Here is a 22803-nt window from a genome sequence, read left to right as displayed (position 1 = left end):
TGTAGAATTCAGATTCTATACATACAAAGGATAAAGACCTAGTTTTTCCTATCATTGTTCCTTTAGATAATGTCAGGAAAAATCTAGGCAACGATCATCAATCCCAAATAGAACAAGTTGTTGATGAAGATATACAACAACAATAAGATACAAAAGTTCATTTTAAACCACCTGTAACACCTGTATGGAGGTCTACAAGGACCAGAAAATTTGCTATTCATTTAGTTTATATGATGTATTTGCAAGAGCACAATGATTTCATAGACACTGATGATGATCTATTTACCATTGCAGAAGTCATTAAAAGAAAAAAATTAACACATTAGGTCAATGCCATTAAAGAAGAGCTTGACTCTATAGCAAAGAACCAAGTGTGAGATCTTGTACATCGACTTGATAGAGTCAGACTTGTTGGTTGTAAATGGGTCTTTAAGATTAAGACAAACTCTAAATGTTAAGTAGAGAGGTACCAGACTAGGCTCGTTGCAAAGGGTTTCACATAGATAGAGGGCATTGATTATAATGAGACTTTCTTTTATCTTAACTAAGGAATCATTGAGAATAATCATTGCTCTCGTAACTCATTTTGATTTAGAGCTACATCAAATGAATGCAAACACTGCTTTCCTAAATGAGGATCTGGAAGATGAGGTATACATGCAAGAACCTCCTAGTTTCAGTGTAGATGACACAAATCATTTGATTTGCAAATTGAAGAAGTCTATTTATGAACTTAAACAAGCCTCCCGCCAATGATATAAAAAGTTGAATCAGGAAATTATAAACTTTGAATTCACTGAAAACATTGTTGATTAGTGTATATACCTTAAGGCTAGTGGGAGTAAGTTCATAATTTTGGTTTTATATGTTGATGATTTTTTTTTTACAACTAATGATTTGAGCATACTATATGAGACAAAAATATTTATTTTCTCTCATTTTGATATGAAGGACATGGGTGCGACCACATATGTTCTTGGAATTGAGATCCGTCGTGATAGAACTAAGGGTGTCCTTGGCCTTTCTCAGAAATCCTATATCATCAAGGTTCTTAAAAGATATACGATAGAGAACTGTTCTCCTGGTTTGGCACCTATAGTGAAAGAAGATAACTTGAGCCTGAAGGATTGTCCCCAGGATGATAATGAAAAGGCTCATATGGCAACTGTCCCATATACTTCAGTAGCTGGGAGTTTGTAGTATGCACAGTCTTGCACATGACCTTATATCACATTTGTTGTGAGAATGCTTGGAAGATACCAATCAAATCCAAGCATAGCACACTGGAAGGCAGCGAAGAAAATCATACGCTATTTGTAAGGAACGAAGGACTATATGTTGACCTACAGAAAAGTTGATCACCTAGTGGTCATTGAATACTCTGATGCAGACGTAAGAGGATGTCTTGACAGTAGAAAGTCTACTACTGGATATATTTTTCTACTTGCAGGTGGTGTTGTATCATGGAGAAGCGAAAAACAGTCTACAACTGCAACTCATACCATAGAGGCAGAATTTAATGCTCTATACGAGACTTCATCTTAGGCCATTTGGATAAGAAACTTCATTATGGGTCTTATGATTGTGGACTCTATTGAAAGACTACTGAAAATCTTTTTTGATAACGAAGCAACTGTATTCTTCTTGAATAACAACAAAAGCTCAATCTCATGTCGACACATGCGGTTAAAGTACTTTGTTGTTAAAGAAAGGACTGAGAATCATCTGGTATGTATTGATACAATCGGTATGAAGAAAATTACTGCAGATTTCTTTACTAAAGGGCTAGTACCAGAATTGTATTTCCAACATGTAAGGAGGATATGTCTGTTTGATTCCTTCTGATGTATGACAATACATTATAGTTATATGTGATTACATTTATGAAACCAAATTGATTCTTTATGTTTTTGTGTATTGTTGATTTTGCATAAAGGATCTCTTATTTGGTTAGAAAAAATAACAGAATAACAATATTAAAGGACCAATAGAATATGAGTTAGAGACCAACCTATTCATAAAGATAATTTTAATATGCTAAAGCACTAAAAATGATTTATATTGTAGTACATGAAAATATGTTTATTTCTATGACTCATATGATTCATTCTTGTGATACCGGATGGCATGTGAACCCACATGAAGTACTAAGTCGAGATAATGGTATGAACCTCATTTTTGTGCATTTTCGTGTCAATGGGCCAAGTGAAAGAATGTTGAATATTTTAGTTTGAGTTTAACCCTAAGTATGACCCAGCTTGACACTAATGAAGGGGTTAGTGGGCAATTAGTGAGAATTAGTGGGAAAGGGGTTACGTGAATATGAAAGGGTTCACATTTTGTAACCCCCACTTTCCTCCCATTATAAATAGAGGCATGACTGTTTGATGAGTGTAGCCAAGGTGTCCTTGTTTTTCTCATTGGGTTCAGGGTCTTGCTCACCATCGACTTGAAGACCTGGGCTCATCATGGATGTCGATAGGCTGAAGAGAATGCCGAGCACCCGCACATATCGCTTCATCCATGGCATCTATCGATATGCATCGTATTTTACATTCTAGTTCTGTTTTAAAGATACGCTAACATGTAACACCTTGATGGCTTGGAAGACCATTCCCTTGAATATTCTACAGTTCCTCTCTTCTCAAACAATCCACCATGCAACACAGATCTATCATCGATCTACAAACCAATAGCCATTTCTTTGAAAACTGAATCACCTTGGTCCTTAAAGGAGCTGCCTAAAACCCACTTTCGATTGAATGTCTAGCGTGATACCTAGCCAGGCAGCAAAGGGTACTCTTTGGAAGGTCATAGTGCCAAAAGATGTGAATTGGAGTTTCTTGGCTTTGACAGCAAAGAGGACACCAGTTGGCAAGATGTTGGCCAAGCCTTTGCAAGCGATCTTGCATGTTAATGTTGCTCGTTAACAGCAACCAAGAGAAAAACATTGCCCTGGCTACTGTCCCCTCAAGCAAAGCATCTTGGGTGAAAATCATTCTGCACCATCTTCGATACAGGATTTGTAAGTGGAAGTTACAGTGAAACCCAAAGTTGTTAGTCGAGGAAGTGAGAGTGAGAAGCAATTCGGGAAGCGAAAGCAGGAAGCGAGGCACTTTCAAAATTTTAGAAAGCTGAAAGTGCAGGACTTAGAAACAAAACAGGAATCCTCACGGAAGCAAACCGGAAGCAACTTACGAACCAAAGGGAAAACAAAACAAAAAAAAAGTAAGAAAAATAAAAAATAAAAAAATAAGAGAAAACGAACGGGAAGCTTGCTTTTCCTAATTTGGGCGCGCTTCTCAAAATTTTTTTGCCCTTCCCCACACATTTCAGAAGCACCACATTTCACGCTTGCGAAACACACTTTGAGAAAGCACTCTTCTCCATATGTTATGGCGCTTTGGGTAGCCCTAGTGAAACCTCCTTCCTTGCTTAGGGTCCAAGAAATGCGATGATCAGTACTGCTGGACATAGAACAAACTGCGTACTAAAATTAAATTCTGTAACAAATGTCTTCCAAATAGTAGATCCGTTTTCTCAAGAGGCATTCAACTGCCATGAGTCTGCTGTGCCTTATCAACAAAAGAGATTCACTCAAGGCTCTAAATTGGATTGGTTCACAAACTCATGGCTCATATTATTTGCAGAAGAATGAACACATCCATTTCCAACTTTTTTCAATTCAAATTCAGTCATATTTCTATACATGCACACAACTAAGTATTGTTTCCTCATAAAACAAGAGCCATATTTACATGAATCTACTAAACCTAGATACGGATTGATAACATGAGTGAACATCGGGTCCGGTACCCGGTAGTTAATAGGGTTCCCAATCTGAGTTGGGCTGGGTTATTTTGAAACCCAATAACTTTTGCCCACCCTTGATATAATTCTAGGAATGTAAACTGTTGCAATACCATATATAATTGACTAATAGGATGTTGGCTAAATGGATTTGGATGGTGACAAGCTCATACCAGATCCACTTTTTTACATGTAAACGGATTCGGATACCCATCAAATTTAGATATCTTTAGGATTTGGTATCAAAAAATCAAAACCATATATACATCCAATTATAATCGGATATTGTTTTGGCTTACTAATTCAACCAAACTGTATAAAATTAGGTCAGATATCAGATAAAATTGGGTGGGTTCATTGACATTTCTATATGTTTCTTTTGTGCTCAAGCCTACCAAAGAATATCCAATTGTGCTCAAGCCTACCAAAGAATATCCAATAGACTGCTCATCTAAACATACCTTAATAGATGACTTGGACTCCAAGCAAATAACTCTACTGAACTGTATGGATTCGACTGAACACTACTAACCAAATCATGGACCTTGAACATTATACTTGTCTAACTTACGGAGCTTACCTCCACTATCCAAGATTCCTAACTAGGTACCTATCAAACCCGAAATGGACAAAATTCAGGTCTGATCTTCGATGGGTCAGGCAGGCCCAATGTCCACTCCTAATCAATAAGGATCCCTGAATGTTGGATGAAAACCATCCTATGTCAAATGATGAGAAATGTACTCCCAAATCCATGGTCTTCCCCTATGACACCTAGATCTCCCTGCCTCCACATGTAGGTCAAATAGGAGGAGAGTGTGGGCCATCCAGGAAGCTAAATCAAACCTACGTACGCAACCTCATTACCCAAAAGTAGGGATGGCAGATCGGGGCGGAGGCGGGAGACAAGGTCTCCACCCTTGCCCCGTCTCAAAATTCTGCCCTCCATCCTTGGATGGGGTTTGATTTTAACCTCCATCACCGTTTCATGTCTTCCATCTTCAGTCCAAATGGGGCAAGGCAGGGCGGGGCTCTGTTTCTCCCTGATCCACTACCATCCCTAAAGGTATTTCAGTTATTTTACTAATGAAGATCGGAGACGGGGTGAGGCGGCAGAAAGCGTAAGTTCATCCCCGCCTCCATCCCTGCACGGGTTTTGATTTTAACCTTCATCCCCGGTTCAAACAGGGCACGACCCCATTTTCCTCCGGTCCCTGCCATCCCTACCCAAGAGTGGGGGCGTGAACGGGCTTGGTTTATTGGGACCTAACCTGAACCAAACCCTATAGGGTCTGTGTATGGTGATAAATAAGAATACCTGATTAAGACCTGGGTCCGGACCTAAATGTTCGATTAATACATGGACCCGAGTATAGTTTGTGAAATTTTATACCAGACCCAAACCTGACCCGAGTTCCAATTAAGACCCACAAATCTTCAATATAAAAATGATTAAAAATATTGTTTTACCGGGTATGGTCCAGGTTTGGTTCAAATTGTTTTTATCGGGTATGGCATGGTTTTTCTTGATCAAGTCTGGTTCCACCTAAATTCCAACCAAACCCTACCCGTTGACACCTTTAACCAAGAGGTACCATGCAGAGAGAGAGAGAGAGAGAGTACATAAATGATAAGGAACAAGTAACGAAGCCGTAGATCCCCAAAAAACACATTCTTTACTCCATGAAGTGGTGAAGCCAGTTGGCCCCTCAGCGTGATTACTGAGCCAAGAAAACCCATATTATAAAAAAAAACCCATATTCTTAGCCCTATTAAATTAGTCCCCAAGGCGATGAGGCCACCACTATTAATAATGATTTTTTGGGAGTAGGAGTGAGCTAGCCCTCGTGTGCATCCTTTGACCGAATCCCCACTCTGGCTCGTCGGTGATACCCAAACTCCCTCGTGCCATGAAGCTTCACTTCCTTCTCACCCCCACAAAAAACTTATGCTTGCATCTTGGTTTTTTAATTAACAAACTAATAAACATATTCACCCTTCTCATATAAACACCCCTTAGTTTCTTGTTTAATTAAGGTTTTGCCCCTCCCATTCTCTCTCTTCACCTAGTGGTTTATGTTTTTTTTAATAACTAGGAGAAACCATAGTTATGATCAATCTTATCAGATTCATTGCAAAGCGGCCTGAATCAGCTGATTCCTATGTACAAAACCAAGCTGATTCACCAAGCTGAAGGCCCAGGTTCGAATCCCTCTGCCACATGAGGCTTAAGAGATATCTGGCAGGGATCTGCCTAATTAAGCCCAGCTTGCCTTTCAAACAAACAAAAAATGCACGAGTCAACCTGAATCAGCCGGCGTATTGTAAAGGCAAAAAACTGATACAAAATTGAGCCGATTCGGTTTCTTTTATATAAACCATAAAATGATTTAAAATACTTATTAATAATTACCTGAGTAACTAAAAACTTGTGGAGGCATGCATGGCCTATTTTTACAAAACATCTATCATTAGATATGTTTTTAATGAAATTCAATGACACAAATTATTATGAAAATTTTGCATTATTATTATTATTATTTATGATGAAGGAAAAATGTCACCAAGAACTGGGTCACTTAATGGAATCGCATCCCTGACCACCCAGCCCTTAAGTGCCCCAACCGTGATATTTGTGCCATTAATTTTGAAGCCCTAAAAATACTTAAGTGTTACGTTTTAAGAGCTAGTTACTATAAAACCAAGAAGGTAGATTACATCCGTCTGATCATATTAAAAAAGAAAAAGAAAATAAATCACTTAAAAATCTTGGTACAATCAAAGTTCACACATTTTTAGTTTACAATAAGAGTTTCTCTCTCTCTCTTATATATATATATATATATATATATATAAAGGAAAATTATTGAAAAGTATTTGGTACCTCGTGGGTAAGGAACACCTTGGCTCATAATGAGTGTTTATTTTGAACAAATCTAATTCTATGAATGTATTCAACATGGTTAAAATAATAGGAACCAACTTTTGGTTGATATTTTTTTGTTATAAAAATATGATTTTTATGATGGTTGAAAATTTGGTATATTATAGGCCATTGATTTATTAACCCCTGCAAAATCTTACATGTTAGAACAACATGATCTAAGCACTGATTTCTACTAACCAAACATGTAAGATCAAGTCTGCAAAGTCAATGTGTAAAAAAATAAAAAAATATTACAATTTTTCATTAGGTAGTTCCTTACCCATGAGGGTAATTAATATAACATTTACCATATATATATATATATATATATATATATATATATATATATATATATATATAGAGAGAGAGAGAGAGAGAGAGAGAGAGAGAGAGAGAGAGAGATGTGCATCTTTCAAACCATTTCTCCCAAGCCTCTTTGAATGAGTTTTTATATTTTTAAGTTTAAATGAGTTTTTATTTCAATAAAAAATAAACTGTATATATTGCACCAAAAAACTTGATTAACTAAAAAATCAAGAATTGTTGTTAAACTGATTCGATCCAAAGCATGGTTTTTAGTAAGTAAGCAATGACAAACACATTTGCAGGTTTGAATTAATCAAAAACTTGTGTAAATATATTTTTTTAAAGAAGTCTGTGATGGTTTGAGAGATAAATGGTTTGAAAGACATACATATATATAGAGTAATTTCTGAGCCTCAAAACAAGATTTTGTTGAGCCTCTATCGGGTGTGTGATGGATACTCAACATTTTCCCTAAAAAAAACACTGAAAAGCATAAAAAAATCACACAAAAGGATTTTAGTGGCGGTTCTGAAGCGTCGCTAAAAGTCTTTTTACAAAAATGCTGGGCACATCTTCTAAGGGCGTTAGCGATGCTTTAAAGTGTCTCTAAAGCTCCCAACATAACTGAGACCTTTAGTGGTGCTTCAAAAGTGCAGCTAATTCAAAAGCTCGTAAAAACCAAGGTTGTTAAATGCGATGAGGCGAAGCGAGGCGTTGAGCCTGCGCTTCGCCTCTGAGGCGCACGCCTCAGGTACTGAGGCGTACGCCTCTCACAACTGGAATGGAAGTGAAGCGGTGGGAGGGGAGGCAGTAAGAGAAGGACCACCCGCCCAGCTGGTACGGAAGCGAGGGATATGCCGGTCGTCCGGTGGTCGGAGAAGACTGAGCAGCAGCTGCAGCACAGCAACTCCGGTGGTCGGTGGTCACAACTGGTCGGAGGTTGATGAGGGGCGCATCACAGCAACGCCTCAGTACCTTGAGCATGCGCCTCGCCTCTGAGGCGTACGCTTCAGGTACTGAGGCATAAGCCTCTCACAACACTGGTAAAAACAACACTTTTTGTGATTTTTTCTACCATTTTCACATGCTGACTGTCCATCATGCACGCTATGGACAGCCAGCATGATTCCATTCATAGTTGCACACCTAAGAAATGCGCAGCTACTAATTTTTCTATATATATATATATTAAAGAAAAATTAAAAGATGAAATTAAGGTGACAGAACCATCAAATGGCATCTTCGAAATTTAGGAGAACCATAGGCTACTTTAAGCAAGAAATGCAACTCAAATTTTTTCCAATCACCTAACGACATTTGTTAACGTGGGAGACTTCCTACCGTGGTGCGTCCCTTTCCCACGGTTGGGCCATCCAACTCCACACTCCCCACAAATAATCCTCCTCCTCTTCCTCTTCACCTCCCCTCCATATAGAGCCAGCCCTCTGACAGAGAGGAAGATCAAGGAAGGAAGTTAGAGAGGAATGAGAGAGGAGACATAGAAAGCACAACCAAAACCCTGAGAGAGAGAAAGGATGGGGAACAGTCTGAGGTGCTGCATCTCCTGCATCCTCCCGTGCGGTGCCCTGGACGTGATCCGGATCGTCCATTTGAGCGGGCGCGTCCAGGAGGTCAGCGGATCGATCTCCTCGGGCGAAGTCATGAAGGCCAACCCCAAGCACGTCCTGAGAAAGCACTGCCCCGAGGGCCTCCGCATCATCATCCTGTCCCCCGACGCCCAACTGAAACGAGGCAACATCTATTTCCTAATCCCCGTCCCTTCCTCTTCCTCTTCTTCTTCTTCATCATCTTCTTCTTCTGATCGAAGGAAGAGGAGGAGAGAATTCCGAGGGGAACCATCTTCATATGGGAAATCCACCGGCAGTCATAATAATTCCGAGGCTTCTTCCGATCGGTACCTCGAAGAGATTCCCTTGGACAAGAGGTGTGCGCCGAGTCGGAGCAGCAGGCGGAGGAGGGTCGAAATCTGGCGTCCCCATCTTGAAAGCATCTCGGAAGACTTGTGATGTTCTACGTCTCTCTCTCTCTCTCTCTCTCTCTCCCTTCTCTGCGGGTTCGGACAAACTGTACTTTTCATTTTTCTTCTTTTTTTTAATGGGGTCTTTTTTTATCCATTGTGGATAACACTTTTACTCTTTCCCCCTTTTTGTTCTGCAAAATTGCAGAAAGAAACAGAAGAGTTTTCAGTTCCTTTTCTTTTCATTGATTGGTGTGTGACCATGATCTTTCCATGCATATATTTGAGAGAGAGAGAGAGAGAGACCGCATTTTCTCTCACTAGAAGCCTTGAGCTTCTTACCCACTCTTCCGAACAGAGTGCTGTGAATCAGAGAATTATGCGTGGAACAGGAATGAAATGTGTGATTGGATGTGTCAGTAGAAAATAAATTATTGATTAATGGATGTCAATGATAGACACAACAACTGTCAAAACCAATTACTGAGAGCATAAAATCAATTGTTTTTACCTAAAGTGAGAAAATTTATTCAGAACATAGGGTAAAATCAAAAATCAAAAACCGGGAAAAGGTTGTTAATAATTAGGCCACCTTCTCCGGTCAAGAATTCACATTTATTCGTCCTTAATCCTTCTTTGATATGTCAAAAACATTGGCATCTCACTACTCATCTTTCAAGGGGCCGGTACCCTTAAGTTTAAGGCCGTCAGTGAAGGGTGGACACGTAAGGTTGTGCCCCTGCACACCCACCCGGGTTGCCCGAGTGGCAGCGGTTTTGAGGTAAAGGTGATGACCCCTTGATCCTAGGTTCGATTGCCACCAGGTGTCTTTTAACTGGTGGACTTCATAAGGGCTTGGGTGTAATGATCCCACCCGGGGTTTACCACTCAGGGGGTGGCCAATTAAACTGTCCTGTTCTCGATGAGGGTTCCTGGTCATCGAAGAAAAAACAAAGGTTGTGCCCCTTGGATCTTTTATCCAATGAAACTGCTATTTGCATTAGGCATATATTTGTTACTTTCTGTTGCATGTACAATATAGTTGGAACATCACAGGCGCAAGTTGTACTCTATTTGACCTCATAGATATGTTCAACACTGTTTGTTTGTTAGGGATCATAGTTTGAATTATCTTTTTTTCATGTAAAAACCATGATTCTATTGAATCATGAAATTTTAGAACATTATATAAGTTGTTGATTTTCAAAGCCCTTGAAAAACCAACTTGCATGTTGAAAAAATATGATCCAAAGTTGCTTTTATTGAAGAAACCATATATATATATATATATATATATATATATATCACATCCATAAAATAAAATCTATATAAAAATGAAAAAATACAAAAAAAAAATGTATGTTTTCTACTAAATTACATGTACTGTAGCGAATCCTTGTAGTATAAACCACATTAATGAAAATAACGTGATAATATTGAGAGAGAGAGATGCCATCTCTTTCCACATTGTTAGATCTGACTAATGAAAGCCAACATAATGATGTATATAATATTTTATATTTTTGGAGTGCTGAAGCTGATGATGTCACTAATATCACCCCATCTTTGAGATGGAGGGATCCCAGCACTTATGGTATTTCCAACCATTTAGATCAGTCTCCATTCTCAGTCCTTTCTGGCATTTCTTTTTGGGAAAGCTGGGGTTAGGCAGACCCCCATAAGTTATACAACCCTACCATTGGGTTTTGAACTTGCAACTTCCCAACCAGAACTACAGAAAGCTTAATTCATAGATAGCCATGGGAAGCTTGCTTTTCAAAAACTTACATCTAAAGCATAATACTTTTCGCTTTTGAAACTTGATGAAAATCTCGATTCTCACACGCTTCTCACTATTAGCGATGGATGCTATTCATCGTTAATCCGTCGCAAAATCCATCGTTAACATGTTTAGCGACAGATTAATGATAATTTAACGACGAATAGCGTCCGTCACATAATCCTAGTCGCTAAACTATGACAAAATTTATATGTCGCTAATTAGCGACAGATTAGCGGTGGATCATGTTCATCGCTAAATAAAGATTGATTTGATTATACGACCGAATTTAATCCATCGCTAAGCTGTAACGAGGGATACATATCCATCGCTAATTTGGCGACAGACAATAGCGACAACTTAAATTTCATCGCAAACCATCGACTGATTTAAATTGACGAGGGATAATATCCGTGGCTAATCCGTCGCTAATTTAATTTTTTTTTTTTTGAAATATGAAACTCGAGAAAAATTTCTCGTTATACAATTCATAAAACCTGCTTATAAAAAATAAAGTACACATAAAAAATACATATACAGGTGAAACAAATTTAATACAAGTTTTAAGTTAAGCAACTTTAACAACCAAATACAGTCCTTGCCAAGTTATAATTAGTTACAAGTACGTCAAACAAATTAAACACATGAATCTAATCCTCACCAAGATTCAGGGTATTATCCTCTTTATTTTTTTGATCTGCCCCTCTCTCCATGCCTCCATCAGCTCTTCTACGCTGATCATCTCCAGCATCCTACAAGAGAACCAACATGCTAGTATTTATAAATAAAATATAATGAAATACATTATATGCAATGCACCTAATATAATGCAACAAAGTAAATGGCTAAATGACACATAGACTAGCAATAAACTGAAGGACATTAACATAATTCAAATATGTGTTCTAAGATTGGAAATAAAATTATAGTGATTCAATCATGCAGATATGTATTCTAAGGTTGTCAAAAAATGTCACACTGATTCACGCATGCATATATGGTCTATAAGGTTGTTAAATAAATGTGTTATGTATCACAATCATGTATATATGTGTTACAAGGCAGTCAAAAAACTTCCATAGTGATGAAATCATGCTAATATGTGTAATAAGTTTGTCAAAAAAACTTTCATAGTGATTCAATTTTGTTCTAAGGCAGTAAAAAAACTTTCATATTGATTCAATCATGCATATATGTGTTCTAAGAAAATTTTTATAGTAATTCAATCATGCATATGTGTTTTCTAAGGCAGTAAAACAATTTCATAGTGATGAAAGCATGCTTGTATGTATTCTATGGTTGTCAAAAACCTTTTATAGTGATTCAATCATGCATATATGTGTTCTAAGGTTGTCAAAAAACTTTTATATTGATTCAATCATGTATATATGTGTTCTAAGGTTGTCAAAAAACTTTCATATTGATTCAATCATGCATATATGTGTTATAAGGCAGTTAAAAAACTTTCATATATGCTAATATCATGCTCATATATGTTATAAGGCAGTAAAAAAACTTTCATAGTGATTGAATCATGCTCATATATGTTCTAAGGCAGTCAAAAAACTTTATATGTGATTCAATCATGCATATCATGTTCTAAGGCAGTCAAAATTTTTTATAGTAATACAATCATGCATATATGTGTTATATGGCATTAAAAAACTTTCATATATGCTAATATCAGGCTCATATGTGTTCTAAGGTTGTCATAGTAATGAAAGCATGCTTGTATGTGTTCTAAGGTTGTCAAAAAACTTTTATAGTGATTTAATCATGCATATATGTGTTATAAGGCACTAAGAAAATTTTATAGTGATGAAATCATGCATATATGTGTTGTAAGGTTGTAAAAAAACTTTTATAGTGATTTAATCAAGCGTATATGTGTTATAAGGGTGTCATAAAAATTATATAGTGAATCAATCATGCATATATGTGTTCTAAAGGTGTCAAAAAAATTCATAATGAGGCAATCATGCATATACTAGCTTGAAATCTAATGACATGAAACAAATGACATGAATCTTTATACCTGACGGGCACCAGAGCTCATGTTGAATGCAGACAAAGTTCTCCTGTCTCGAAAAAAGTTGCACAACTAATTATGGACAATGTTGGGAATGACTTTATTTAAAAAGTACTGTATTTTGTCCTCAAAACGCTGACAGACACCATCCCAAGACATAGTAGGGTCAATCAGACATTGAGAGTTGATGTTGGCGGGAGAACTCTGAGAGCCATGGCTGCATGAGGCAATGATTGTTGTGGTGTTCATGTTACTCCCAAACCCGGACACACAACCCTTTTTGGGTTCACTAGTTGCAGTCACCTATGCTGCAGGATCAAAAGGCGGATGCTGAGTGGAGTCATCGCCATATCGTTCTACCATTTGTTTCTCGTATGACTCCTACAAAGTAATGATTACAATATAAATTATTAATTAAGAATTACAATATTTATGATAACGTAATTTATGGTAACTTGTATATTACAATATTTATTAGTACAATAAATACATACCAATGTCGCTCTCGCCTTCTCTGATACAAAATCTTTCGTACTCTTACGTTTATGTGTTTAAACAAACACATCCTTGTAAGGCACAATGTCTCTTTTTTTTGCTTTCTGCAATGTTAAATGATAAAAAAATAAATTAATAAGTATGCAGAAATACTTACAAATTTGACAATCTATATAGATGAGTCACCATTTTCTTCTGGTGGCTCCCAAAAGTCCTATATACACCTGTGTAGATGGGCATCAGGCATCTTCGCTCAGTTTTGTGCAGCCTTTGCTGAGCAGTTTCGAAATTCATTGCTCGTCCACTTGTCGCACATGTCCTCCCAATAATCTCTCCTGATATTAGAAGGCCCATGGTCTTTCTACTGTAGTGGATCATCTATCCCACCAGTTGTTTTTTTTGCTGCAGTCTTCATATTGTGCAACATGTCAGAAAATTGATTGGCAGTCACCTTCTGCCACACTACCCTCGCGTCTTTCTCCTCGTTTATAATCGTAAAGCGATGAGAAGCCTATAAATACTTTCAGAAAGTTAGCACACATGAGTATAATAAAAAATTAAATATGAAACACATTAGTTATGATAAACGATTGCATACCATGAATGAGGACATTAATCTATCCAACACCTCCGTCGGGTACTTTTTCCATTGCGCGATCGGTCCTAGAAGATGCTGCAGTAGTGACTTCCTAATTTCTCATATTGCTTCTTGTAGCTCGAACCTCGCACTGCACATGAATTGATACACATTAACAATCGATTGTCGATATACACTATTTATAAGATAAGTATTGAACAAGTGACAATGAAATACTTACAATTGACTATTGAAATACACTATTTAAATGAGTCATTGTGTGTCACACTGAGAATACCCTGCATCCGGCGTTGTCTCGTGATGTGTATGAGTAGCCGGTGTAGGTGGGTTATGTGTAGGTGAAACATTACATACAAAACAATGAGTTAAAAATTTACACAATGCACATTTAAACTAATCAAGTATACAATTATTTAAATGATATACCTATCAAAGCATTGCGTGAAGACGAAGGCTGAGACTGCCTATCACTCAGCTGGGATCCTATAAAGACGATTAACAAGTAAAAATGTTTATATCAACATATAAGCAAAAACATAATGAATGCTTATATTTAAATATAATACAAAGACATTTACCTAATGATGTCTCACTGCCTCCACTTGGTCCTCGACCACTGTGACCTCCATGAACCATATTCTAACAAATAAAAATGTTATTTAGATCAGTTATATGATATGCAATTTCATGGATACATATTCAAATCGAAAATAACTTTATGCAAGCATGAATACAGTCACATCAAACGTGACAATACATTTAAATCATTCATAGCATATCAATGTCAAACATGTACCTGCAGCAAACACACTCCAATATTCTGCTAACTACTACCTCATCAAATACATTTTTCTCCATATGCATCACATCTAAATTATGTCGTATCAATAAGGTCGGCCAATATGGTAGTTCTCAAAATATAGATTTCTTTGTCCAATTGTGATCCTTCCCAAATCCAAAGAAGGGCCTCGCACTACGGGCATCTGTCAGTCCATATGGAAAGTATTGTAATCGTCTTAAAATCTCTATGCTTGACAACCGTGCAGGTGGACCTTCTATTTCAACTGTGCCTGCTAGGAACACATTCTTTTGGTATCAGAATGCATGATCGCTGGGTAGAAATTGACGGTGACAATCAAACCAACACGACTTCCTTCCATGCATCAATCTAAAAGATTTTGTATCCTCCATGCAGTATGGATATGCCAACCTCCCATGTGTGCTCCAACCAGATAACATACCATATGCAGGGAAGTCACTAATTGTCCATAAAACAGTAACCTTCATATTGAAGTTTTGTTTTTTGTGGGCATCGTACGTGAAAATACCATCATCCTACAACATTTTCAGTTCATCAATCAATGGCCTTAAATATACATCAAGATTTTGGCCTGGAGAAGTCGGACCAGGGATCAATACAAACAAGAAAAAATTTTGATGCTTCGTACACAAGCTTGGAGGAAGGTTGTATGGGGTGACAAATACCGGCTAACATGAGTATGAGGTTGATCTACCCCCAAATGGATTAAATCCATCTATACATAAATCGAGCCTAACATTTCTCACTTCCATTGTGAAGTTCTGATGAGTACGATCAAAGTACCTTCAAGCTTCTGCGTCAACAGGATGTGTGATATTGTCTTCATCATGACAAACTTTATTTGCATGTCATATCATTTGTTTAGTTGTCCTCGAAGACATATACAATCATTGCAATTTAGGGGTGAGAGGAAAGTGGCAGAGTGACTTGTATGACACTTCTTTTGACTTCGTGCTACCATTTTTCCTTGTCTTTGGCTTGAACCGAGGATGCCTACATGACATACATGATCTGCTATTTTCTTGATCTTTGAAATACAACATATAGTGATTTGGACAAGCATCTATCTTTTGATACCCCATACCTATAGCGTTGACCATAACCTTCGCACAATAAAGATTTTTTGGTAATTTCTCATCTTTGGGCAACATACTCTTCACAATAGAGCACAAACGGTCAAAACATGATTGACTCAAATTATACTCTGATTTCAAATTCAGCAATTGAAGAACTGCAAACAAGATAATGTGACTCTCACAACTATTGCACAGTGGCTCATCAACATCTCTAAGTAAGTCATAAAATCTACTAGTTGCATTATTTGTTGCTTCTTTCCTCTACCCCAGTTGATACATCACTAGGTCCCATAGCAGAAACCATTTTTGGTCCTGTGGCATCAAATATCAAATTTACATATGGATTATCGTGCACCACATCCATCCGTTCGTCAAAATTATTCTAAAATTCTTCACCATAAAGCGTCCAATTCTGATAACCACTAACAAAACCCTTCCTGTATAGGTGATGTCAAACGCCATGAGGTTCTACAAATTGATTATTCTTACACATCATGCAGGGGTATCTGATTCGACCAGTGGGATCTACTGTACTAACACTTTCCATTGTGAATTCAATAAAACTGTCAACACCATTCATGTATTCATGCGACACCTCATTATCAATTATCATACGGTATATCCATTCACGATTTGCAGTCATTTTGTCCTATAATGTTACGAATATTATCACCACCAGTTCAAAGAGAATCATAATAATGCTATGATGAAAAAAATATCTAATTAATCTATTAATTCTTGTTTGGTGATTGTTTGTGAGCAATTTTTTTGTTTCAGTTAATGCATAAATTTTCTTCTCCTCTATACCACAAATATGCTTAATATAAAATGCAATTCCCCGAACTATTATGCATGCATTGATAATTTAATATTTTTGTATGTAACACCATCAAATCATATTTATACACATCACGACAATATTTAGAAATATGAAATCACATTCCATAAAATGATACATTCATTTTAAGCATATTTTCATGATACCATTTCACATAGAAGGCATAATCAAATGAAAAATAATTTCATGCAAGCATGGATACAAACACATCAAATATTGCAATACATTCAAATCATTCATACCAAAATAATGCCAAATATGTACTTGCAACAAACACACTCCAATATCCTGCTAACTACTATCATGCCTAACATAGAATTCGAACTCCAAAATTAAGAACACTTCTATTTTCATACATTAAAATCATGCTCAGCATGATCTCCAAACTCCATCAAAGCAGTCTTAGATATCCACAACTAAGTGAGTGTGTGAACATAAAAGTGTTGCATCCAAGAAATTAAATAACATGAAATGAAACCAGAGAACCAGACATGCATTTAAATGTAGATTTGTATATGAAAACAAAGTTATGCACCAAAGTATAGATGTCATATTTCAGTTTCCAAGCAGGTAATATAAAATAACCCAGAGTAATATAAAAATAATTGCACCTACATTGGAGTAGACTTCAAGTCTCCAAGGCAAGATTATGAACAGAAATAGGAAGGCAGGGGAGGGGGGCTTTGCCCCTTGCTGGAAAACCAAAGGAGGCAGGGGCTTTGCCCCCTGTCGGAAAAAACAAAAGGAGCAGGGAGAGCTCCGCCCCTTACTGGAAGACACACGAAGGCAGGGGGCAAAGCCCATTCCTGAAAGACAAAATCGAAGGCAAGGGGGCTCGCCCTCTGCCGGGAAAGACAAAAGGAGACAAGGGGGCGACAGGGCTCGACCCCTGCCCACATGCCGAGAAAAAGAAGGGGAGGCAGCAAGGGCTTTGCCCCCGCCGGCCTACCAACCAGAGGCAGGCAGGGGGGGCTTGCCACCCTGCCAACCAAAACACAAGGCCCCCTCGGGAGCCCTTCCCCAAGTTGAACGAAGAAAATGGAGGCAGGGGCAGAGGTCCCTACCAACAAAAAAGAGAGGGGGCAGCGGGGGCTTGGCCCCTGCCGGCCATTCGACCCAACGCAAGCAACAACCCTGCCGCCTGCCGAAGGAAGAAGGTCGAAGGAGACAAAGGAGAAGAAGGTTGAAGAAAAAAGGGGGAAGGGGTTACCTGAGGAGAAGAACGAAATGAGAGGCGTGGTGATGCTCGTCGGAGCAACGACGATGATGATTGATAGTCGGATGTGGCTTGGGGTTATGTCGACGACAACCAGGAGGGTTTGAGGGAGGTGTCATCGGGGAAAAGAGGTTGTCGGCCGAGGGAGGCTCCTGGAGAGCAAGGTTAGAGAGGGACAACGACTGGGAGATCATCAGCGTAGTTGCCGATGGCCGCTGGGGAAACGAGAGGAGACACAGAGAGGGGGGAGGGGGGTTTCTTGGGGTCGTCGGGGTGTCTGCCAGACACAGGGAGGAGGAGGTGGCTGGGACGGTTGCTGGAGCAGTCGTCGGAGAGCGGTAGGTGGTCGGGGCGAGCAACGCTGGTGAGAGAGAGAGAGCAGAGTTAATTCTGTGCCCTAGATAGGTGTTTTACATCGAAAATTAATGACAGATTCACGATAAAATAATTATGTCGCCAACACCGACGCTACTTAGCGACAGATTCACGACGAAAATATTCTGTCGCAAACACTGTCGCTAATTAGCGATGGAGTAGCGACGGAAAAAGTCATCGCTAAGTTGCGACATAGTTTGCAATAGATGTAATTCTGTCGCTAATTAGCAACGGATTTGGCAAAGGAATTGTTCCATCGCAAATCCCGCAACTAAATCAAATTTTAGGAACGACTCATTTTCTCTCGCTAATCCATCGCAAAATTGCGACAAATTATTTTCGTCGCAAATTTCCGTCGTTAATTGACGTTTTTCTTGTAGTGTCTCCTATGCTTTCCACACACTTCATTATTCTTCTTATATGTTCTCCATCCACTTTTCATGATTTTAGGTGTTTTCTCTCACGATTCCCACTCACTTTCACGTTTTCTCTAAATCGGTAATCATTTTTAGATTTTGTTAAGAATTTAATTTTAATACTAAACAATTATAAAATTTAAGAATAATCACTTTTATTTTAGTTCAATTTGATTCCCATTCATTTACTGCGTCCCCTTCTTAATCCGGCAACCTTGATCCCAATACAAGGTGATGCTGCAACTAGGTAGGCCTCCCCCCGTCGGTCAGTCCTTTTATCTCTTGTCAAAACTAATATGCAGAAAAATACTTGCAGACTATCGTAGCATTTATGAGCAAACAGTTATAATGCCTGAAATATCATAATTCTTCCTTCACACGAATGGCTTCAAGTAGATGGCAGCTCACCATTCATCATGTGAACCACATATTTCTATGTTTATTATTCGTTTAAAAATGTGCAATCGCAAGCTGTGAGTTTTCACCCATCTCATTACTATTTTAGGCCAAATACATTTTTTTGAAATTCTGATGGAATCCAGTGTATTAGTGCTGGAATGCTTGCACCCAAAAGCTACGCGTTTTTTCACGTGGTCTTATTGTCTATAAAAAGATCCTGCTAATATTGAATCATGAACAAACATAAAAAAAAAAGTGATTACGTAGGAAAGCTCGTCACATGGATTACCTTCTTACAAATACGGTGATATATATATATATATATATATATATATATATATATATATATATATATATATATATATATATATATATATATATATATATATATATATATATATATTTGAGAGAGAGAGAGAGAGAGAGAGCAAGTAAAATGACAAATGTGGTGACATTAATTAAGCTTACTTTGAAGGGCCATGGTTAATTATAGAATATTATTTCCACCACACGCGTTCATCCATAAATAATAAAAGAAGGTCCCACCTCACCCTCTCGAATGCTAAAATCCAATGTTATCATGAGCTGCTCATGAGTACGGTGCTCCTCATGTGGTCGTTCCTTATCAAAATGGCAATTATTTTATGAATCAAATCAGTGGCGACCATCTTTTGATCAATTTAGCACATGTGCCTGACGTATGGACACGCTGTGTCATGTTTGAAGTTCCTTATCACAGATCGCACATTGGCTGGCCTCTGATTGCTAAAACCCTTGAGGTCCCTCATAGGAGAGTACACCTGGCTTCCACCTTGATATAAAGGACGCCATCCATGGGTTTCGAACTTGTGACGTCGCATAAATTTGGTGACATTCACGAGTCACCCCTGCTAGATGAGTGGAGCCCTTGTGTGCAACTTATCTCACACACTCCAAAAGCCCCGTTGTTCAGTCCTTTAAACCGCTAAAAGCATAAAAAAAATCACCTATAATTTACATAGAAAATAGCTAAATGGGACTCATGATCACTGTCTTGGCAGCGTAAAACTATGTGAGCTTACCCCTTGCCCTCAGGGTAGGGGTGGCAAAATCTGACACAACCCGCGCTTCTTAGGCGGGTTCGGGTTTGGCTTAAACGGGTTCCTGTCGTAAACGGGTTGACCCGCCTAACCCGTTTATTAAACGGGTCAGGTTCATGTTAGGGGTATGCCAACCCACTGACCGGTTTAATAAACGGGTTAGGCGGGCGGATCAATCCGTTTACCCAAACCCGACCCGCCAACCTGTTTACCCGACCCCGACCCACCCGCTAACTCGCCCGCCAACCCGCCCGCTAACATGAACCCGACCCGCCAACCTACCCGCTAACCCGTTTACCCGACCTGACCCATTTATTAAACGGGTTAACCATGTCGTGTCGGGTTACCCGTTTAATAAATGGGTCGGGTTAGTGTTTGTCACAGCCGACCCGTTTAATAAACAGGTCGGGTTCGTGTTGAGGTACGCTGACCCACCGACCCGACCTGCCAACCCGACCCGATTGCCACCCCTACCTCAGGGTGTTGCTACATTTTGGCTTGCGCAATGAGTGACACTCAGGAGATTTGAACCTAGACTGCCTATGCCCCGTATATCCCACTACGCCAAACCCCTTTGAGCCTAGGCCCCATCCCACATGCCGTGTTTCCTATGAAAGAAAAAAGAATGGCTTCTTTTGTGAACCAAAACATTATGGAGGAAAAAATTTTAGGGAGTTGTACAACTTGGATCATAAGTACAATGTTTCTTTTCACTATGTGGGAGAAGGACCCTTTTCATCCTCTTATCCTTTGTACCGAGAATTAACAAGACTCCAATTTAAATAATTCAGCTGTGTTTGTGTTGGGACTCAGAAATATTTATTTATTGACAGAGAAAGCTGGGGTTAGGCAATTTGGGGTTCGAACTTGCGACATCCCAGACATGCACTAATTGCTCCTGCCAGACAAGCTGGGCCCCGTTGATAGGACTCGAGAATATGGGGGGATAATAGAATTCAGAATTTCTATTTCCTGTTTGTTTCAAAACACTCTGGAGAATTGACAATTCAGGTGGGTCTAGCTCCAACTCCATGTCACCAAATATGAAATTTTGCAACTTCCCTACTACTACTGTTTTTCATTTCTGTGTTGGGTCACAGGGAAACCGCATATCTCTGTGATCTGGATGGAAAGTACACCCACATGCATGCATGCATGCACGTAAGGGTACACGTGTGCGTGCACACACACACCCCACACCACTTGATCTTTTACAGAATTGAAAATCTTACATATGCATTGACGATAACAACTATGATAGTGATAAATTATGCAGAGCACATACAAGGACTAGCCTTTGGTACTTTGGTGGTTAGATATCCATACAAACAAAAGTATACGGTCATGCGTTTGGATGGCCCAGAAAATTCTCTCTCTCTCTCTCTCTCTCTCTCTCTCTCTCTCTCTCTCTCTCTCTCTCTCTCTCTCTCTTCTGGATCTCCATGTGCAAGTTATTTTGATCCAATCAGACCTTATGGATGGATTCAGTACCTTCAAAATATAGTGAGAACTGGCTTTTGGATCATGTTTTTTCAACAAAAAACCAGTTATGTTACGGGAATGTATTGACACATTGTAGGCCGTCAATTTTTGAAGCCTTAAAAAGCCTGCCTACGTGTTGCAATCGGACGATTCAAGAGCCGACTCCCACCAAGTAAAATATGTAGATCATATCTGTAAGGTTAATTTCATTAAAAACACGAAAAAAATTGAATAAAAAAGAGGCATTTGTATCTCATGTTACCCTTACCAAATGTTACCCTATATATATATATATATATATATATATATATATATATATATAGAGAGAGAGAGAGAGAGAGAGAGAGAGAGAGAGAGAGAGAGAGAGAGAGAGAGACCATTTATCTCCTAGACCTCTTTAAAAAAATAGCTGCATGTGTTTTTACTCAATCCAAACATGTAGATGTGTTATCATTCTTATATTCATTATAGAAACCTTACTTTGGATTGAATTTGAAACTAAAATTCTTGATTTTTAATTAGTCAAGTTTTTGGTGGAACATGAACCATTGATTTTATGTTAAGCTAAAAACACATCTAAACATACAAAATGTTTAAATTGAAATATGTTTTCCACTAATAAATTTTACAGATCACATTAAAAGGCTTGGATTACATAAAAAAACACATTCATGTTTTCTATAATGGTTTGTGATTGTGTATGTCTCTCTCGCTAAACCCTATATATACACGCACACCAAGTTATGGCTGCAGGTACTTTTAGCTTATAAATCTAACCCTACACGTGCTTATTATTGCATGCATGTCTACCAGAAAACATAATTTAACTCAAATTATTTCAATAAGAAAACATAAAAACTATCCGTAATATATTGTGCCTATGAACACAATATTTATCATAATAGTTCATTCGAAATGTTGCCAGTATCGGCATGAATTGGCCGATATGTATCATATATCGCACGATACTGACCTGAATAGGCTATTTTTAATAAATATAAAAATATCTTGAAATTAAATTTTAATATTATTTCAATGGTTTTAACACGTGTCACATTCTTATTGATATGTAATAATTTTTTTTTTTGGCCGATTGCCCATTCACCTGAATCATTGGCCAAACGATACAGGTCCCATTCTGATACAGACAACATTGGTTAATTCACATGTAGCAACGCTT

At 38.3% G+C, this 22803-nt stretch overlaps 1 protein-coding gene across 1 annotated transcript; it reads left to right on the top strand.

Moving 5' to 3' along the window:
• Positions 1 to 8577: 8577 nt before the first annotated feature.
• Positions 8578 to 18214, top strand: LOC149843953 (uncharacterized). The gene is made up of 2 exons (XM_090000997.1): positions 8578 to 8794; positions 17970 to 18214. The coding sequence occupies exons 1-2, from the start codon at positions 8578 to 8580 to the stop codon at positions 18212 to 18214; spliced, it is 462 nt and encodes a 153-aa protein (XP_089857123.1).
• The last annotated feature ends 4589 nt before the right edge of the window (positions 18215 to 22803 follow it).

The sequence above is a fragment of the Nuphar pumila genome, chromosome 3, assembly GCF_984573655.1.
Source record: "Nuphar pumila chromosome 3, dmNupPumi1.hap1.1, whole genome shotgun sequence".
In the NCBI taxonomy this organism is placed as follows: Eukaryota; Viridiplantae; Streptophyta; class Magnoliopsida; order Nymphaeales; family Nymphaeaceae; genus Nuphar; species Nuphar pumila.
This window is presented reverse-complemented; position numbering and strand designations above follow the sequence as displayed.